This window comes from Eublepharis macularius, chromosome 1 (assembly GCF_028583425.1).
Source record: "Eublepharis macularius isolate TG4126 chromosome 1, MPM_Emac_v1.0, whole genome shotgun sequence".
Taxonomy (NCBI): Eukaryota; Metazoa; Chordata; class Lepidosauria; order Squamata; family Eublepharidae; genus Eublepharis; species Eublepharis macularius.
Window position 1 is genome coordinate 77,528,613 of NC_072790.1, and position 18,772 is coordinate 77,547,384.

Genomic DNA, 18,772 nt, shown 5'->3' on the forward strand with positions numbered 1-18,772 from the left:
ACCCTAAAGCAGCAGTTGACTGACTGCTAAAGTTAGTGGGAAAATTCCTGAGAGGCTGTTGTCCTGTGGGCTGCCCTGTCCCCCTCTTCATAGGAGTGCCCTGCAGCACTCCTCACTGATGCTGCTTCAACCTTGCTCTGTTCTTCCCCTCACAGAAATTAGTTGCTGTGCTGTGATGGGGCTGGCAGCGATGAGCTACTCCAGGCAGTAAGAGACACCATTGCTTTAAGTAGCAGGAGCCACAGCATCCTGCCTTTTCATGGCACTGCCTCTAAGTTTTTCGTCTGGGACTGTTGCATGAAGGACTCTGGAGCCAGAGTAGGCAGAATGCCTGGCCGGCTTCTGCTTGGCCAGGGGAGGGCTGCTGGCCCCAACTGACACAGTCAGACTACTGGTTGGAGGGGAAAGAGACTCACTTGAATCTCAAGCATTGCCCTGGCAGCTGCTTGGGATGGACTGAAGGATGTAACAGGCATGCTTGTGTAGTTGCTAGGGGTGAAGTGCCTCTGGGGAAGGGGTGGAACTCATTAACGTAGTGATAGTTCATCTCTGAGATTCAAAGGACCTGTTTTCATATTTGTGGCCATTTCTCCCAATTGTTCCACACTAATTTTGTTGCATGCTTAAGCAAGGCACTGAGTTTAAAAGGTAGCTTGACCTGTTAGTCTACTCAGGAAAAAAACTGTAAAGTCTTTCAACTGCTTGTGTGGTTTCTTTGCAAGTACATATAAAGTAGTTTGTATTGTGACCCATGTGTTAGGGGTTTAATTTTCCCTCAGCATTTATATTTGTATTTGATAATGAATGAACATGCATGCACATATTATGTAAAAGCAATGTTAACTGTGGTAAATGTTTCTGAACCATTTTTGATGCTTGAATAATGGTGAGTCATGACATTTGAAATTAAGTACTTGCAGAAGTACTAGGGGTGGAATTAAGGTGGGATTCAGGGTGCCCAATGTACCGTTTGTTGTTGCTGTCTCATCGTAGTCTCTTGATCAACCCAGGATTCAACAAATCCCAGGCACCAGATTGTCATGGAGCCTAGAACTTTCATTATGAAGCCATGTATTTTCAGCAGTGATTTTATTGTAGAGTCTATTGGAAATCCTCAATTGAAATGCAGTGCTTACATATGTGAGAATGTTTTGTTGTGTGACATAAAAGTACAAATGTATTCCATTTAGTGCTGGTGGGGGAGTTCATTTCTTAACGAGTTACTTTTTATACTGGTTCAAATATTCAATTAAGTGGAGCATTTTGGAGCAATAATGAAATTGAGACAATGAGGAGAACTTAGGTTAGGGTTAGAGGTTACTTTTTTTTTGGTGATGATGATAACCTGGGTTAGTTGGTATTTATTTACATGCTACAATTTTGTCATAGCTTTAATAAAATATAAGAATCTGTCAAGAGTTTAGAATTAGGTTTGGTGATAGTAATAACTAGAGATGTGAAGGCCTGGGGGTATATGTGGAGGGGAAGACAACCTGTTCTTTCCTGTTTTTCCCCAAAGATATTTTTTTCAATTTAGAAATTTTGAGGAGGGTTGAATAAAATTCCTTTTGTAATGAGTGAAATGCTATTTTGCAATGTTTAATTCAAAATGTATATTATGAAAAAGCCTGTGAGATTTTGAGGAGCACTGCAAAATTACTAAGTTTTTCTTTTGGAATGAACAAAATGTCTTGTCTTGACTTTTAAAGCCTTACATCAACCGACAGTACACAATAGTCTACAGTCCCTGCCCTTTTACCAAGGTATCTCTCCAAACCATTTCTTATAGCACAGCAGCCTGTGCAAGTACTGAGTAATTACTGACCCATGGGGGGACATCGCATCACGAAGTTTTCTTGGCAGACTTTGTACGGGGTGGTTTGCCATTGCCTTTCCCAGCCATCTACACTTTACCCCCAGGAAACTGGGTACTCATTTTACCGACCTCGGAAGGATCGAAGGCTGAGTCAACCTTGAGCCGGCTACCTGAACCCAGCTTCCACCAGGATTGAACTCAGGTCATGAGCAGAGCTTGGACTGCAGTACTGCAGCTTACCACTCTGCGCCCTATTGCCAGAGTTAAAAAGCCCTCCTGAATAATTCCATTGTGCATCGTTTGTGAAAAGCGAGGAGAGAGCGAGCTTTCCTGACTTCCTCAGGCTGGCCATTCCTAAGTTGGGGGCTACCACAGAGAAAGCACATGTACAGGCAGCTAGAAGGCCATGTTCAGATGAGCAATGCTGCAGTGGCAGAACATAGGGGGAGAGTCGGTTCTGCAGGTATGAGGAGCCAAAACCATGAATAGTTTTGTATGTGATTGCCAAAACCTTGAATTGATCCCAGTAACTGATGGTAGCCAGTGGTATGAGAGAATGAGAGTAATATGCATGCTGCGCCTAACTCCTGATAGTAAACAAGCTGTGATGTTCTGCTCCAGCTGGAGTCTCCGAGTTGGCTTTGAGGGGGGACCTATGTAGAGTACATCACATTAGTCTAGTCTTAATGTTACCATGCCAGGAATTCAGGTGGCCAGATTGGCTGCATGAAGGTAGGGGGCCAGACTAGTTTGAGTTGGGAGAAGGCCTTTTTTTGCAGCTGTGTTTACTTGCTGTTCTGTCAGCTGTGATGGCTCCAGTATAATCCTCTTCAATTATTCGACCACAGCTGTCAAGCAGCAACTCAGGATATCTACTGTATCAGCAGGGGATTTGGAGAGAGAGAGCTGGGTATCACCTGCATATTGAGGATATCCAGTTCCATAGCTACGACTTATTTCTCTTAAAAGCTTTACCTAGAGTTTGAATAACATAGGGGGATAAGATTGTGCTTGTGGAACCCTGCAAGATAACTCCCACCCTGGAGGTAGCTGGTGTCTAACAGCAACTCTGTGTTCATTCCACAAGGAATGATTTAAGCCAGTCCAAAGCACATCCCCTGATACCTACTTCTGCCTCCAAATGCCTCAAAGGCTGCAAGTAGTTCCAAGAAGAGCAACAAAGACGCATAGGAGCTTCACATTCCAAGCTTCCACTGCTGCCTCAACAGAGCTTGGATTTGGAATTCTAAAATACCCCAGAGTATTTTGAAATCCAAAAGGATCTGTTAGCCTTTGTGGGTAGATCATTTTAGTGGGACCTCATTTTTTGTGGGGTGTTACCACCAGATTCACTGTTGGCTGAGTCCCCAATCCTGAAAAGATACTCTTTCAAAGGTTCAGTGCAAAAGATTAGGTCCAGAGTGTGGCCTTTTTCATATGTGAGGCCTGTTACGATTCATGAGAGGCTCAGGGCTACCAAGGAAGGTATGAAATCATGGGGCAGCCCTGATGAAGAACACTCAGCATGGATATTGTATTAGTTCCTGAGAGTTACATGAATAGAAAATAGTATAAATGAGTTATTTGTGTATTATAGAGTACAGAGTTATTGGGTCTGCACATATTTCTAGGTTTTTTTAAAAATGTGTCTGGCATATTGCACTTGTGGCAATATTATTCTTGAGCTGGAATTCCACCCCTGGGGCAAACATTGACTTGGATTCTGTACCTTTGCTCTCTATGTGCCTCTGCCCAGGTGTTGCAGAGTTGTGTTCCTATCATTTTAGGCACTTTGGGGCTTATTGAAAAACATTGGTTTAGCACAAGCAAAAGGGTTTAGGACCATAGGAAGCGAGCTCTGCGACATCCAGAAAGAAGCATGAGCACACGAAGGTGTAGGGTCTAAGCCCTAAAAGTTAGTTTCTGCCTTTAGTTCCTTAACATTTTGGCTTATTTGTTTACAGGTTGTTATTCCAAGAAGTCCTATTGAAGCCAAAGGACTACTACTGTCATGCATAGAAGATAAAAACCCTTGTATATTTTTTGAGCCTAAAATATTGTACAGAGCAGCAGGTAAAAAGCTTTTCTCTATATGTAATATAATAGTGTAGATGACATTCTTTATATGTGCGTAAAGAAGCATGCTCTGTCAAACTCTGATTTTCTCATACTCCAGCTAATATTCATAAAGCCATTTGTTTAATGTTAGCTCGAACACAAAGAACCAGATACCTTAATTTCATGGTAGTCAAAAATAGGCACAAGTAGTTGCTAGTGTGTATTTGGTCCAATTTAACCACTTTCCTGTTTGGTGTTGATGGATTTTCTTTCCTCCTACAGATGTAAAATTGGAGAAGCAATGAGCCCCTCTTGTCTCTTTTGGGAAAAAGTAGATTTATTGGGAGAAACAAACACAGTACTCAGATTTCATATTGAAGCTAAACTTGTTGCTATATCATTTATAACTTTAATGTATAAAATTGAACTATGTGGCATATTTATGAAATTTTGAAGTATAAATCCTTTAAAGTGCAATCCTAAACCTATTTAAGATTGTGATGTGAGTTTTCTTCAAGTAAAACTGTGAATATAAACATTAGTACAGATAGTGCTGCAGACTGTGGCACCCTATGGACCTTAGCACCTGAAGCTCAGTTTTTCCTATTTGAGAGGTAAGAGGAAATAAAAGCTGAATATAGAAAGAAATGGTAATTAAAATTGTATTATTTGAAACAGTCTTGGACAGTCACAGTAGATTAGCAGTAGATTTCGATATAGTTGCAAAATATTTAATTTCTACAGTTAAAATATTCAATTAGAATTTTTTTCTAGCAGTCTCCAAAATTCCCTTTTGGAAAAGATCCTTAAGTGGGGAAAACGGCATTTGCCAATTTTTTTCTTTCTGGCCTCCATATTTCTGTTTCCTCCAGGCCTGATGTCTGTCTTTTCTTAATGGTGGAAGATTGCATTAGAGATACTCTGTATTACTCAGGACTTCATGACTTTAGATTAAGAGCTATTTCACTAGCATTTGTATTTTGGGTGGTTTGGTCTAACACACATTAACAGAGTTGCATTGAAATTCCAATTCTACAAATATTTTACTCTGAGTAACCCCACTGAATAGTCTAAAGAAAGGTTCTGGGTATTATGTATTATGTTTATAGTTTGCCTTGCTCACTAGGTGGTCTATATTGTGTAAATTGACATGATCAGTAGAATGAGACCTAAAATCAGCCTCTGTAGTAGAAGACTGGAGCCTAGCAAATGTTTTTAAAAAGCAAATTGATATAAAAAAGGGTCTTGAGGAAATTACAGGTCTGTTAGCCTAACATCTTTTCCAGGCAAATTGATACAAACTGTAATCAAAGACAGAATTATTAGGCATGTAGAGGAACAAAGCCTGCAGTGAGAAAATCAGTATGGTTTCTGTAAAGGCAAATTGTGCCTCACCGATTTTCTGGAGGTCTTTAAGAAAGTGAACAAGCATGTAGATAAGGGTGACCCAGTAGACATTTATTTGGATTTTAAAAATGCCTTTGACAAGTTTCCTCACCAGAGATTCCTGGGTAAGCTTAAAAGTCATGGGTTGAGAAGACTGATCCCCTTATTGATTAAAAATTGGTTAAGAGACAGGAAGCAAAGAGTAGGAATAAATAAATAGTTCTCGCAATGATGGGAAATAAGCAGTGAGATCAATATTTGGGCTAGTACTATTTAATTTGTTCATAAATGATCTGGAACAAGGGTGAACAGTGTAGTAGCCAAGTTTGCAGATGATACGAAATTATTCAGGATGATGAAAACCAAGGCGGACTGTGAAGAGCTCAAGAAGGATCTCCACAAATTGGGTGAGTGGGCAAAAATGTGGCAATGAAGTGTAAGGTGATGCACATTGAAATAAAAAAATCTCAACATCAGGTATAAGTGAATAGGGTCTGAACTTGCTGAGACTGAGAGGGGTCATAGTTGATAGCTCAGTGACTGTGTCAACTTGGAGTTCTGCAGTGGTGAAAAGGCAAACTCTGTGCTGAGGATTATGAGGAAAGGGAATGAAAATAATTATAATGCCCCTGTATAGATCTGTGGTGCTGTCTCATTTAGAATACTGTGTGCAGTTCTGGTTACTGTATCTCCAAAAGGATGTTGCAGAACTGGAAAAAGTACAGAAGAGGACAACCAAAATGATTGGGGGTATGAACTGCTTTCCTATGAAGAAAGGCTGAAGATTCTGGGACTTTTTAGAAAAGAGATGACTAAGGGGGGAAATGATAGAAGTTTATAAAATTATGCATAGGACAAACAGAACTTTTTCTCCCTCGTAATACTAGAACTTGACAGCATCCAATGAAGCTGGTAGGTGGCAGATTCAGGACAGACAAAAGGAAATGCCTCTTATGCAATGTGTGATTAAGATGTGGAATTCACTGCCAGAGGATATAGTGATAGCCACAGGTATAGATTGCTTTAAAATGGGATTAGACAGAATCATGGAGGAAATGTCTCACAGTGGCTACTAGCTATGGTGACTAAAGAGAACCTCCACAGTCAGAGGCAGTAAACCTCTGAATACCAATGCCAGGAGGCAACATTGAGAAGGCCTCAGCTTGTATGTTCTGTTGTTGGCCCTCCATAGCAACTGGTTGGCCACTGTGTGAGACAGGATGCTGGACTGTGTGGACCATTAATCTCATCCAGCAGGGCTTTTCTTACATTCTTAATAAGCAACGTGCTAGTAGTAGGTAGGGTTGCCAGCACTTTGACGGGGAACTGATGGGAGAGTCAAGGTATGTGTGAGTCCTTTGCTGGTGGTGTGATGATGATGGCGGTGTGCTGATGTCACTCTCTGTGTAACTGGAAGTGCCAGAATGCTTCAATGTCCCTGGCGGTGCACTGACATCACTTCTGGTAGCACGGGGAGTAACTTTAGCACACCAAGATACTACTTGTGGCTCCCCACTTCCCCCCTTATTTTTCTACCACCCTGATGAGTGGTGATGGGAATGGTGGGGGATTCCCTGCCCTAGAAGGAACCTGGTAACACTAAGACTAGGATTACAGAAGTCTGGAACAAGCATAGAATGTTAGACATGATTCAGTATGCAATGCAGAGAAATAAAAAAATCAGTAAAGTTGATTCTTGTTGGTTGTTGGGGGTTTTCCGGGCTGTATTGCCGTGGTCTTGGCATTGTAGTTCCTGACGTTTCGCCAGCAGCTGTGGCTGGCATCTTCAGAGGTGTAGCACCAAAAGATAGAGATCTCTCAGTGTCTATGGTTCTTGTGTCCCTGCAGCGTAGAAGAAAGGTCAAAGAACAGAGTAGATGTGCTTTCTTGTTCCGAAGTGTTTCCAATCTTCGGGTCTGTTGGAATGTTTCCTCCCCGTAGAGGTGTTCGATGTATTGTCGAAGGCTTTCACGGCCGGAGAACGATGGTTGTTGGGGGTTTTCCGGGCTGTATTGCCGTGGTCTTGGCATTGTAGTTCCTGACGTTTCGCCAGCAGCTGTGGCTGGCATCTTCAGAGGTGTAGCACCAAAAGATAGAGATCTCTCACACTGAGAGATCTCTATCTTTTGGTGCTACACCTCTGAAGATGCCAGCCACAGCTGCTGGCGAAACGTCAGGAACTACAATGCCAAGACCACGGCAATACAGCCCGGAAAACCCCCAACAACCATCGTTCTCCGGCCGTGAAAGCCTTCGACAATACATTGATTCTTGTTAATAAAACTGTTAGTGTTTAGTATACATATTGGTGTAATTCATCAGTATGCTCTCAGTATGGTGTAATTCATCAGTATGCTCTCAGAGAAGTAGAAGTTTTAAAAATCTCTTCATTACCAGGTATAGTACACAAGTAATACTATCAGAGAACCAATACACTAATCCTTGAGTTGTATTTCAAAAGTCTATGAAGCTGTACATTTCTGTCATTCTCACACTCTCTGCACCTGGGCCTCAGTATGTTGTATGTATCGATATTATGTGTATTGATATGGGTTAGATGACTCTTCTAATCTACACAAGGCGATACAAGTATGTTACTCCTCTGTTTCATGCCCCTCTCCAAGGCAGTTCTGTTCTAGGTCTCTAGTCTCTCTTTGTGTCATGTCTGGCTATGAGGCTGGTCTAGCCGTGTTTCTGGATGCAAAGACATTTTCTCTGATTTTCTTGGTCAAATCCAGCAACTGTTCTATATTTCTAGCTATAGCCATAACAGGTAAATATCTTGGTGCTTGGTCAGCAGTGTTAAGGAAACACAGTGTGATACATAGAAAGGAATGTCATAACATTTGTCAAGTAAATAGGAACATGATGGTAAAAACCATAAAATAAGCAGCAAAAAAACAGCACATCATTGGATCTTCTGAGTGGGTCTGAAGACAGTAACTGTTCTTGTTTAACTGGGCTTCTGAGTTGGGGAGGAAATAGAATTAAGTTTTGGTAGGATTTTGGAAATGTTAGGCATTTTGCTGATTCTTTTCTTGATGCTGAAATATTTGTTACAGCATTATAATACTTGGCTAATGGTCAGTTTGAGAGCAGGGGAGGGAGCTAAAAGGTGTGTGTGTTTTAAGAATGCAGATTCTTCAATTCTGTATCATGTTATTCATTCATGCATTTTTAAACAATCTACAGTTCATACATGTATCCCATCAGAAATTGCTAGAAAGTGATTTCTCCCCCATAGGCATATACTCAACACAACCTTTTAAACAAATTGACTGCATTTTACACTGCTGCAGTAAGCAGCTATGTGAACATACTGATGGAGTAAGATTAGATATCTCAAGCCCCTCCCCTTTGTGGTGATCATCTTTATGTGAAGTCAGTATTCCTGTGAATTTAAGTTGCTATGTATATGAGAGCTGCTGGGGGGAGGGGAGGTTGCAACAGTGGACTCTTGTGCAGAGCAGTGCATTTGACAAGGGAGGAATGGGGCAGAACAATTTCTGTTTACTATTTATTTTTAATCACTTATTCCCTCCTTTCTTTAGCCCATGGTAGCTAACAACATACCTGCAAAAATGTATCTCATTAAAACTCAGCAATCCAGGAGACTCATGAAATGACAGCCATTGTATACAAAAACAGGTTCAAATCATTTCTCCTTAGAAACATGCTTTTGGGAGAGGGGGGAAACCTTAGCTGCAGATTGAATTACCTACAGCAGTGAGATCATATAAGTCTATGTAGGGAGCTTATTCCACAGCAACCAAGACCAGTATGGCATGGCAGTGGATTGTGGCAAAAGGTGTTTCTCTTGAAGGCACAGCCAGCATGTTTTGATCTGAAGAGAATAATTTGTATATTGACCCATAAGAAGAAATGGTCTTTGTTGAAGTTTACCACTAATGATTTGGATTTGCAGCTCTTTAGCTGAGATTTATGTTGACATAGTTGCAGCATAGACAGGAGAAGCAGCTACTGATATCTCTTGGAGTAAGGACTGGAGAGCTTAAACTTTCATACTTTTCAACTATTACAAAAAGGTAGTGTTAAACCTATTCCGATGTATTTTTCTCTTCTGATGTTGAAAGTACTTGCCTCCAATGATGAAACTGATACTAGTTCTTTGCCTTGAATTTTGAGATGCTCAACAGATGGTTATGGTAATTTTAAAAAAATTGTTAATACTCTTGTTATGCTCCCTAGTAAATAAAACTTGCACTGTGGACTTTTAATAACCTAAGTAAACAAGGAAGGAATGTAGCAATGGTATTTTTAGGATAGAATTGATCTAAAATACCTACATTTTAAATGCTTCTATTCTGGCTTTATTAAATATATCAAACATTTTAAAGAAAACATCCAAATAAAAATGGAAGTTTAAATTTTTAAAGCAGTGTTCTGCTTTAAAGAGGGCATAATGGAAATTCAAAGGAAAAATGTCACTTTGACATTATCAGGATTAAGTGACTTAAGGCGAGTCTCTTCTTATGTCTTATGACCTTTTCAGTTAATTCTACCATATATGACATCAGTGATGCAGAAATAAATGATTTGCATCAGTGGTTGTTATAGTGACATGGGGCAACGTGAAAAACTAGTTTTTCATCAGCATTTCAAGTATTCTCTCAGATGTACATATTTCGTAATGAAGTTAACATTACAAAGGTTTTTTACAAAATTCTTAAATTAGCATTTCTGAATGTTTAGAATCTAATAATGATGATTTTAGTGTGAGAAGTTTGACTTCAGATATTTGTGCAGGCATAGGATTCATTAGTGGGTCTTTAGCAAATCACCCTGGATGTAATTATTCAGACATTCCTGGGTAAGGATCCCATATAGTTGGAGTGGTGCTATAACTGAAGAAATTGTTTTAAGCCCTGCTTCTGAATGGCTTATGATGCCGTGACTCTGACCTCAGGCTTATTTCTCGCAAAGCCCCAGCCCCTGCTTTTTTGTCATGAACTCCATCGCTCTCTGCTCATTATATTATTTTACAGGGGCTCTGCCTCTCTGCCCTTCATGGGCTAACTCCAAATGCAGCGGTGAGCCATTTTTTCTCCTATAATTCACTCCCTCCCTCCTTTCCTCCTTGTAAATAAAGCATCTAGCATACTTGAATTTAAAAATATACAGCATTTGGATTTACTTTTTATTCAGAAATTTAAATGAATATTTATTTTTGTAAGGTATATAATATTATAATTAAATTTATCTAACAATATATATTTATATAGCTAGTGTGTATGGTAAATAATTAGAATAATTAAAATGCAATTTTAGATGACAAATATACTGTTCTTCATTGTGTCACTTTGAGAATTTGTGCGGCAATAGCTAGCAGAGTGGTAATTCCAACAGTTTCCTCTTTGCTGCCATTGCTTTCCTCTTCTTTTCTAATCTACCACTTGTTGGAACTGTGCATAATTACAAAGCTCTAATTATAGATCACACTCTATTAGAAAAATTACTCCAGTGCCTTTTGGAAGTGCCTATTATAACAATCAAATTAATAGATGTATGTAGGGACTCACAACACATTGTTTTGCATTAGGTCTCATCTTTTTTTTGAGACACCAATAATAATATGTAGTGTGCTGCTATATAAAACAAAGTATAGCATAGTTTGGTAAAGTCTGTTTTCTTCATATTTTTAAAATTGTTTGTGTGTTATTCTCTTATGTGAGTGATTCTCTCTTTCTCTCCCCCCCCCCCTTTGGATTTGTTTTTGGCTATCTTGTTATGATTTTCCTTTTTATTGTTTTTAAATATTTTTTGTTAGAAATATCTATTAGTAATGTATACAGTTCTGAAGGCTTGTTGGCTTGGGAAAATTGTCAAGTGTTTGGTTATTACTAATAGGAATATTTTTTGGATTTTTTGCCTAAGAGCATGATCCCCCTCAAAATGTAATGTTGTCACCATCCCCCTTCCCAGTGCATTATCTGAAGATGACTTGTAGGCCTTGTTGCTTGTTTTTCTATCAGGCTTCTGACATTAAGTACTTTTTTGGCTGTTATGGGTAGTGGTAATTTAAGCAGGTGCTGATTATTTTGAAAGAGATTGCCTTAGCAGCCTTAATGACTGTTGCTCCTGTCAGTATTGCTGTTTATAAACAGGAGGCACAAGGTAGTTTTAATTTACAGGTGGAGTCAGCTTTTTACAGCTGAGGCAGCTTTGTGATATAGGTGATGCCCTGCCAAGCACAGTTGATTTTGTGAATGGTTATTGTGACAGTTACAGGGCATAGCACCCTATTGGCCTTTTAGATTACAAATGTAGGAAAATATGTATGCATTAGGTGGTACTCTTGTTTCCTTTACTAACCTTTCACGCACTCTACTTTTTTCATCTGTGGCAGAGGCTTTATTTAAGTTTGCATGAAAACTTTGATCAAGGCATAAGTCAGTAAGAAAAAAAAAGAGAGAGTTTTGTGGTTACCATTGGTTAAGGAAGTTGTACAGTCACAGGGAAATGAGTGGGTTTTGAAGCAGTTGTTAAACCCTCCTTGGCCGATTCCAGACGGCCCCCTGCCTCGCGAAACGTCGCGCGTCGTCGCGCGTCGTTGCGCAGAAAACGCGAAATATCGCGTTTTCTCGCGCGAGTTTTGCGCGACGTCGCGCAAAACTCGCGCGAGAAAACGCGATATTTCGCGTTTTCTGCGCAACGACGCGCGACGACGCGCGACGTTTCGCGAGGCAGGGGGCCGTCTGGAATCGGCCCTTGTTTCATAAAGGAAGGGATATTATTCACATTCCCTGCCTGTGTTGCCTTCACGTTCCTGAGTTATATGTGATGTTGTATAGAAAAATCTGCATGTTGCACATTTTCCGTGAGTAAAATCTTTTCTTAAAAAACTATTTCATTCTAAAAGAGAAAATATTTTATAGGATGCTTTTTAGTGTTTCTCAAAATTTCCAATTTCACTGTTGGAAAAAACTGGGAGGAAGATGTTTCTCTAGGTCTTCAGATCTCTAGGAGGAAGTAACTTTGGTCAGTAAACTGTCATCTAACACCTTCCCAAGAATATTTAATAGGAAATACGACAAATGAATAGAGCACAAAAATTCTATTAAAAATGTAGAAGCCAGAGGCTTGTAAGTGTTCCAACAAAATCCTCCACAGGACAAGCGGAACTCCCAGATTGGTATGTGATTTGGCATAGGGGATGGGGAGGAACAGAGTCCAAAGAGGAGGGTGGGGATTGGCAGAATTTGGCAACACCCTTCCATGAATGGAAGTGTCTTCCATTTGTGCATGGACATTTTTAGGTCCATGCCTGGCTCTTTAAGTGGTGTTCTGAACCATATCTGTTGCTGTCACCACTGTAGTTGGTAAATTCTACAAGTCTCCTGGATGGCCTCTTTTGAGTGAGCATACTAATCAAGTTATAGTATGACCAACCCATAACTAATGAGGAGGTTGTTAGTTTGCTGGAGTCTGAGATGAGGTATCTCATCCCAAAAGATATATTAAATTGCAGGTATAGCTTGGCTTCATGAATTTGAGTATCTGTTTTTGTTCAAGTATTCCTGGGATGAAATATTGAGAGTATGTAAACTTCTGCTTAAATTCAATTAGTGGAACAAGTTCCTGTGGAGCCGTACTACATTCCACTTTCTCAAGCAGAAGTGCTACAGAATGGAAGTGATGTTACTCTGGTGGCTTGGGGCACACAGGTTAGTATGACTTTTTAAAGATATTCATGAGTAGTCTTGCATGCTGTGTAGCTGCAAAACAAAATTTGAACATACACATGAAAATGTTATGGCATGATCGAAATGTCTTATATCCCACTTGCCTTCACCTGTGCAGATATATGGAGTATAAGTTTTTAAATGTTATTTAAAGAATAGCTGATAGTTCTTGATGTGTAGGAGAGATATAAAGATGTCTTTTAATTGAACACCCCCCCCCCACCCCCGGGCATCAAACTCTGGGAAGACTCTTCCTCTCAGGAAAAAAGGGGCCATAAAGATCTCACATTGTCAATGAGCAGAGGAGAGCTGTCACCATTTGGCAGAACTGTCATACTTGGCTAGAAGGATGATTTTAGTTCCTTCCAATCAGCACTCAATATGTTCTGTTAAACTTGTCATGTGGAATATTTATTACACAGGGAGAGTAATACAGGTCAAAGAGGCTCAGTTAAAAAAATAAATTATCATTTTAAACCAATGCTGTAAGCTTGAAGCATCATAATACTGTGTATGATCCAAACTTGTATGAGTGGAAGGAGCTCATGCAATCAGATTTTCCCTTTTACTGAGGGATCAAAACCAAAATAAATATAAACAAAATGCTTCCTGCATCAGGAGTGGAAATAAGGAGGGGAATTGGGTAAAATCTTCCTCTTCCCTCATTGCTCAACCAGCAGTGTGGTATTGTGGCTGGAGTAGGACCTGGATTCAGTCCCCACTCAACTATACTTTCACTTGGGCAGTTATTCTGTGAGCTTCAGCTTAACTTACTTCACAATGGACTGTGAGGATAAAAAGTAAAACACATATGCTGCTAGGGGTTCTTTAGGGAAAGGGCATGATAAAAATGTGAGTGTTGATATTCCATTCATCTAACATAATGTTGCATGCCTTGACCAAATATTTAGGTTCATATTATCAAGGAGGTAGCAGTTATGGCACAAGAAAAACTTGGTGTATCCTGTGAAGTAATTGATCTGAAGACTATTCTACCTTGGGATGCAGAGACTGTATGCAAGGTGGGTATTATTTTTAGATGGTGTGTGAGAGAATCATTGTGATTGGACAGACAGTTGAGCAGGCTGTCCCTAACTTGCTGCATTCTCCTGTGAGAACTGCCTCGCACTCCCGCTTCACCCTGCTCTAGTCCAAGAAATGAAACCTCCATAGCCATGGAGGAAAAAAAGATGTTTCAAATGACTGCAGCTTCAGAAGTGGTGCCTGGATGGTTTTGCTGGGATTCTCTGGTTCTGTTGGGTCTTGTTAGTTCTTTTTGGGATGGGTCAGTGTATGGCTCTTTGTATGTTTGGCATTAGCTTCTTTACCCTGGATTCCCCCTCTCCCCGAAGGAAACAATGGAGAGTGGTGGTAGGGCAGACATTTTCAGAGGCCTGTAGAATTGGACCCCTTGTCCCAATCTTCTTGAAACTTGGGATGGGAGGTGTTTAGATTAGCCCTCACCCTGCTTTGATTTTGGTGTAGTTTCCTCCAAAAATGCCCCATGCCCTCCAAAAGATTCCCTCATAGGGAATAATGGAACTGAATATATTTGGATTCCCAAATAAAACTTGAATCTAAATACTAAACTGGACCAGAATATCAGAGCTACTGATATTATCCCAAATCTGAAAAATAACAATTTTTTTAGTGCTCATTCCTACCACCCACACAGATTGCTGTAATCAAATCTAGATGCTACCAGGGCATGCACCACAGTTATTGCACTGCAGAGGCTGTAATTGCTGGTAATAACTATTGAGATGCTGCTTCATTTGAATGCTTCAGGCAGGAGTTAACCATGCTAGTGTGTAGTAAAATAAGTTATGAAAGGCATGGGGAGGCCCCTTTCTAAGGGCATTTTGTCCTCTCAGTATACCCCCCCACTCCCCTCCCTCCTGCCCTGGAGGGAGGTGTCATCAGGGCTAGGCCCAGCAGCAACCATCATCAACTTGCTGCCTTGCAGTTTGCATAACTCATCAAGATGCAGTGGAGACAACCAGTTACTTGATGGCCACACAATTTACCTATGTCCAGCAGCAGCCTTCACACAACTTGTGTGACTTGGCTGCCACTGCCGGCGCCAGGGTCTCTGGCGCCTGTGGCAACCCCCCCTCCCACGTGTGCACTGTGCGCGCGCGCCACGGACTGTGCAATGATGTCATCGTGCTATGACATCATCGCACAGCACAAGCCAGGGCATTCGCCGGCGGATGGCTGGGGTGGCGGGCGGAGGCTGCTCCGCGCTCCACACGCCGCCCTGGCAGCGGCTCGTGGCTGCTGCGCCCGGCTGGGGGCGTGTGATGGCGGCGGTGGCAGTGGCACGGGGCTGGCCGGCTGCAGCAGCTGCGGGCCAGCCATGCCAGCTCCGCGGCGTGCGCCTCCGCCCCCAACACCCCCTCCGGCGCCTCTCCAGAGCCCTCGCGCCTGAGGCCACTGCCTACCTGGCCTCTATGGGTGCGCCGACCCTGCACGCAATTAACCTAAGTTACTTGCTACCACACAATTTTTATGCTTGGCCAGAGATTTCCCAGGGAGAGGTTGCCAGGTGCAGGAAAAGCTGGGAGCCAATGTAGTGCAGTAGTTAGTATAAGAATAGGGACTGGGAGACTCAGATTTAGATCCCCGCTCTGCCTTGTAAGCTTGCTTGAGTGACTTTGGGCCAGCCACTCACTCAGCAAGACTTCCCTCACAGAGTTGTTTAAGGATAAAGTGGAGGCAAGGTGGCTTAGTGCCCCCATTGGGTAGAAAGGTGGAGTATAAAAGAAATAAATAAATAATAAAGCTGAAGACTGGGTGGGTCAGACAAAGGAAAGGTTGGTTGGTGAGTGGAAGGAGAGAAGGTAGTAGGGAAAGGGTAGTGGACATGGGGCTACCAGGGGGAAGGAAATAAGAAATAGTGTGGGGAAGGGGATATGGGAAAACTGAAGTGACGTCTGTAAGTCCTTGCAGGTTCCCTGCTTTTACTAACATATTCCCACATTGCTTTCTGCATGGAGCTACCCTGAAGTCCATTTGTAAATTTCATCTAGTTTGGAATGCAGTAGCAAGATAACAGTGGTGCTTAAGAATCAGCAGTGGCTGGCTTTTTGTTTTCAGAGCCAATTCCAGGTGCTCATATAATTCGTAAACTAGAATACTTAGTCCTAGTAATGCTGTTTTGGCACTTCACTTATCATTACAGGTCTCCCATTGCCCCCTGTCTTCAAAAATAGGATGGGTGACTAAAACAGCTGAGATTCCTACCCTGTAGAACATCCTCCCTCTCCCTGTACTCACTACTTTCCCTTGAAAATGCTCCACACCCAGTAAAGACTTCTGTGTTTCAGACTGCTTTATTTGTTCCCCTGAGTTTTATCTGCTGCATTATGGTCCTCTGATACTATTGTGTATGGAGTTGGTTAATCTGATTTTATCTGCTGCTTGATTGCTTGATCAATTTTATTGGTGCTGGATGTCTGTTCTTGTTACTGGTTTTATATTTTTATATTGATTGAACGTCATCTCATGCAAGGTATAGAGGAGAGGCAATATATAAACATTTTAATAAATAAATAAAAAAAGATACAACGTCCTACTTAAATCTTTTCATATCTAAAACCACAGTTTATATAGGGCAAATTATTAAGACCACAATCCAGTATAGTAGTGGCCCTAACCTTTTTGAGCCTTGTATCTACATTTGTACAGAGGATGGTGGGCACAACCTCAAAATGTCAGGGAGTAAGGCTCTACATAACTCTGGTAGTAGCTCTTCATCATTTTAGACAGAAGTTCTGTTTAATGGGATGCCTTTTAAAATTAACATTATTTAAAATATGTTCTTGGATACTCACAAAATAAGCATACATATTGAGCTAGCTAAGAAACACTGTCAGATGAGGGATTCTTAGCTAGCTCAATATGTAAGCCTGTTTTGTGTATGAAAGAAAATATTTTAAATGTTTTCATTTTGCAAGAATCTGACACACTTGTGCAAAAGGAAAAGTAAAATAAAATGTTTCTCCTTTTCCTCTTTAAATGAAGTCTTCTCTCATGAGCCCAGACTTTTCCAGTCTGCATTATTTCTTATAACGGTACTGAAGGGCTAGTGATAGCTCGTTATTCACATGTACAGTAACGGAATGATTCTGGTCAGATTTTGATAGGAACATAAATGATATTTAAAGAGTGACCGAAATTTGATGTATTGATGTTATCAGTTTCTACCAGAATTATAAAATGTATTCAAATTGGAAAGATTTGATGACCATGCTGACCTATAATGTTTACTCAGGAGGAAGTTCCACTGTGTTTTTAGAATATCATTCTGCTGCTTGCACAGGTAAAGCATGTTACATAAAGCCACTGTCAGCATCAGTACCATAAATATCAAACTCAAAAAGTCCCACTTGGTCCCACCTACTTTCTAAAAACAATTGATAGGCACCAAGAAAGGTGTTGGGTATCATGGTGCCTATGGGCACCATATTGGGGACTCCTGCAGGTAGAGGGTTAGGTAACAAGTATAATGATTTCAATTTCAAACGCAATAAATAGCAAAAGGGTCATATTTGGTTAATTTGATTATTTTTTAAAGGTGACTACTGTAGTTCCTCCTTCAATATATCTATGGTTGTTTTTTCTCCATTTCACATATCAGTATGCAATGCGCACCACTAGAGGCCTCTATTAGCTCAAGGTGAACCATTTTCTTATTTGTCTTCACTGGCTATTGTACAGTGAATACAAAATCTGAATTTATTCCAAAATGAGTGTCTAATCTTTATTTTTGCATGTAGATTAGTATTAATACTTGCTTTCTTGATCGAGATTGATGGTGTGTAGTTGGTTCAGATTCCCACGCTCCTGTAGTTTTGCCAGCATTTCCCCATTCATTGCAAGTTAACAACGATGTCTGGGAGAAGCCTTCTTCAGGCCATCTCATAGCTTTATGAGTAGATGGAATGTACAGTTCAGTAAGAGAATTATACATTGGTTTTTATATCTGCTACTGAATTCTATAGTTGTGGGAGCTGTTCTTTTAAAAGAGAAACAATTCATTTTGTGCTTACTTATTCTGTTTTGCCATGTGTACATGAGGGAAGGTATAACTGGTAGCAGATTTTTGTACCATGTATGTCTATTGCATACTACAAATGAACCTAATGTTCTACGTACATTCTTGAGTAAAGCTAGCATCTTGCATCTAAGCAATCTTCTTGAAATCATTAAGATTTTGTTGTTATGTTTACAGCCACTAAACAGAAATTCTGTGCTGGGTTTTGCATCCTAAAATGAACTTTGTGTTTAAATAATGGACTCTCAACATCCTTCATTTTGAGACACAATTTTTCATAATTTGGCTATGAAATAACCTCCTCCCCCAACCTCTCCATACATTTTTGTAGATTTTACATTGTAATTAACCTCTGAGCTTCCAATAAAAATAGAAGACAATTCATTAACTCGTTAAAGTTTCATTGATTCTAGTCTTCTAATGTAGATTCCCACATCTCGTCTATTATTTTGAGGGATGACCCACAAAATTATTATTACTGGAACATATTGGCGGGGGGAAGATATGGTAAGGTTCTTTCTTGATCTCTATGCATGACACTGAGGGCAACTGGAGCTTGTTAGATATAAATTGGGCCCCTGTGTTTGTAGAATAAGTTTCCTTGCTCCTAATGTCTGCATGTCAAAGTCAGGTCAGGAGAATACAGACACTACAAATTACACATTATATTTTTAGGTACTTGGTCCACCCATCCTGGAAAAGATGGGCTGTACTAGTCATGTCCTGAGAGAGTTGTGCAGGGCCTTTCCA

General features: G+C 40.5%; 1 protein-coding gene across 2 annotated transcripts in view; it reads left to right on the top strand.

Moving 5' to 3' along the window:
• The window catches only part of BCKDHB (branched chain keto acid dehydrogenase E1 subunit beta), an 80,950-nt gene that overhangs the window by 8,695 nt on the left and 53,483 nt on the right, over positions 1 to 18,772 (top strand). For both annotated transcript variants that reach the window (XM_054988161.1, XM_054988171.1), the window contains exons 6-8: positions 3,781 to 3,889; positions 12,848 to 12,945; positions 13,875 to 13,985. In XM_054988161.1, the coding sequence (XP_054844136.1) occupies positions 3,781 to 3,889; positions 12,848 to 12,945; positions 13,875 to 13,985 (318 nt within the window). The remainder of the gene's footprint in view (positions 1 to 3,780; positions 3,890 to 12,847; positions 12,946 to 13,874; positions 13,986 to 18,772) is intronic.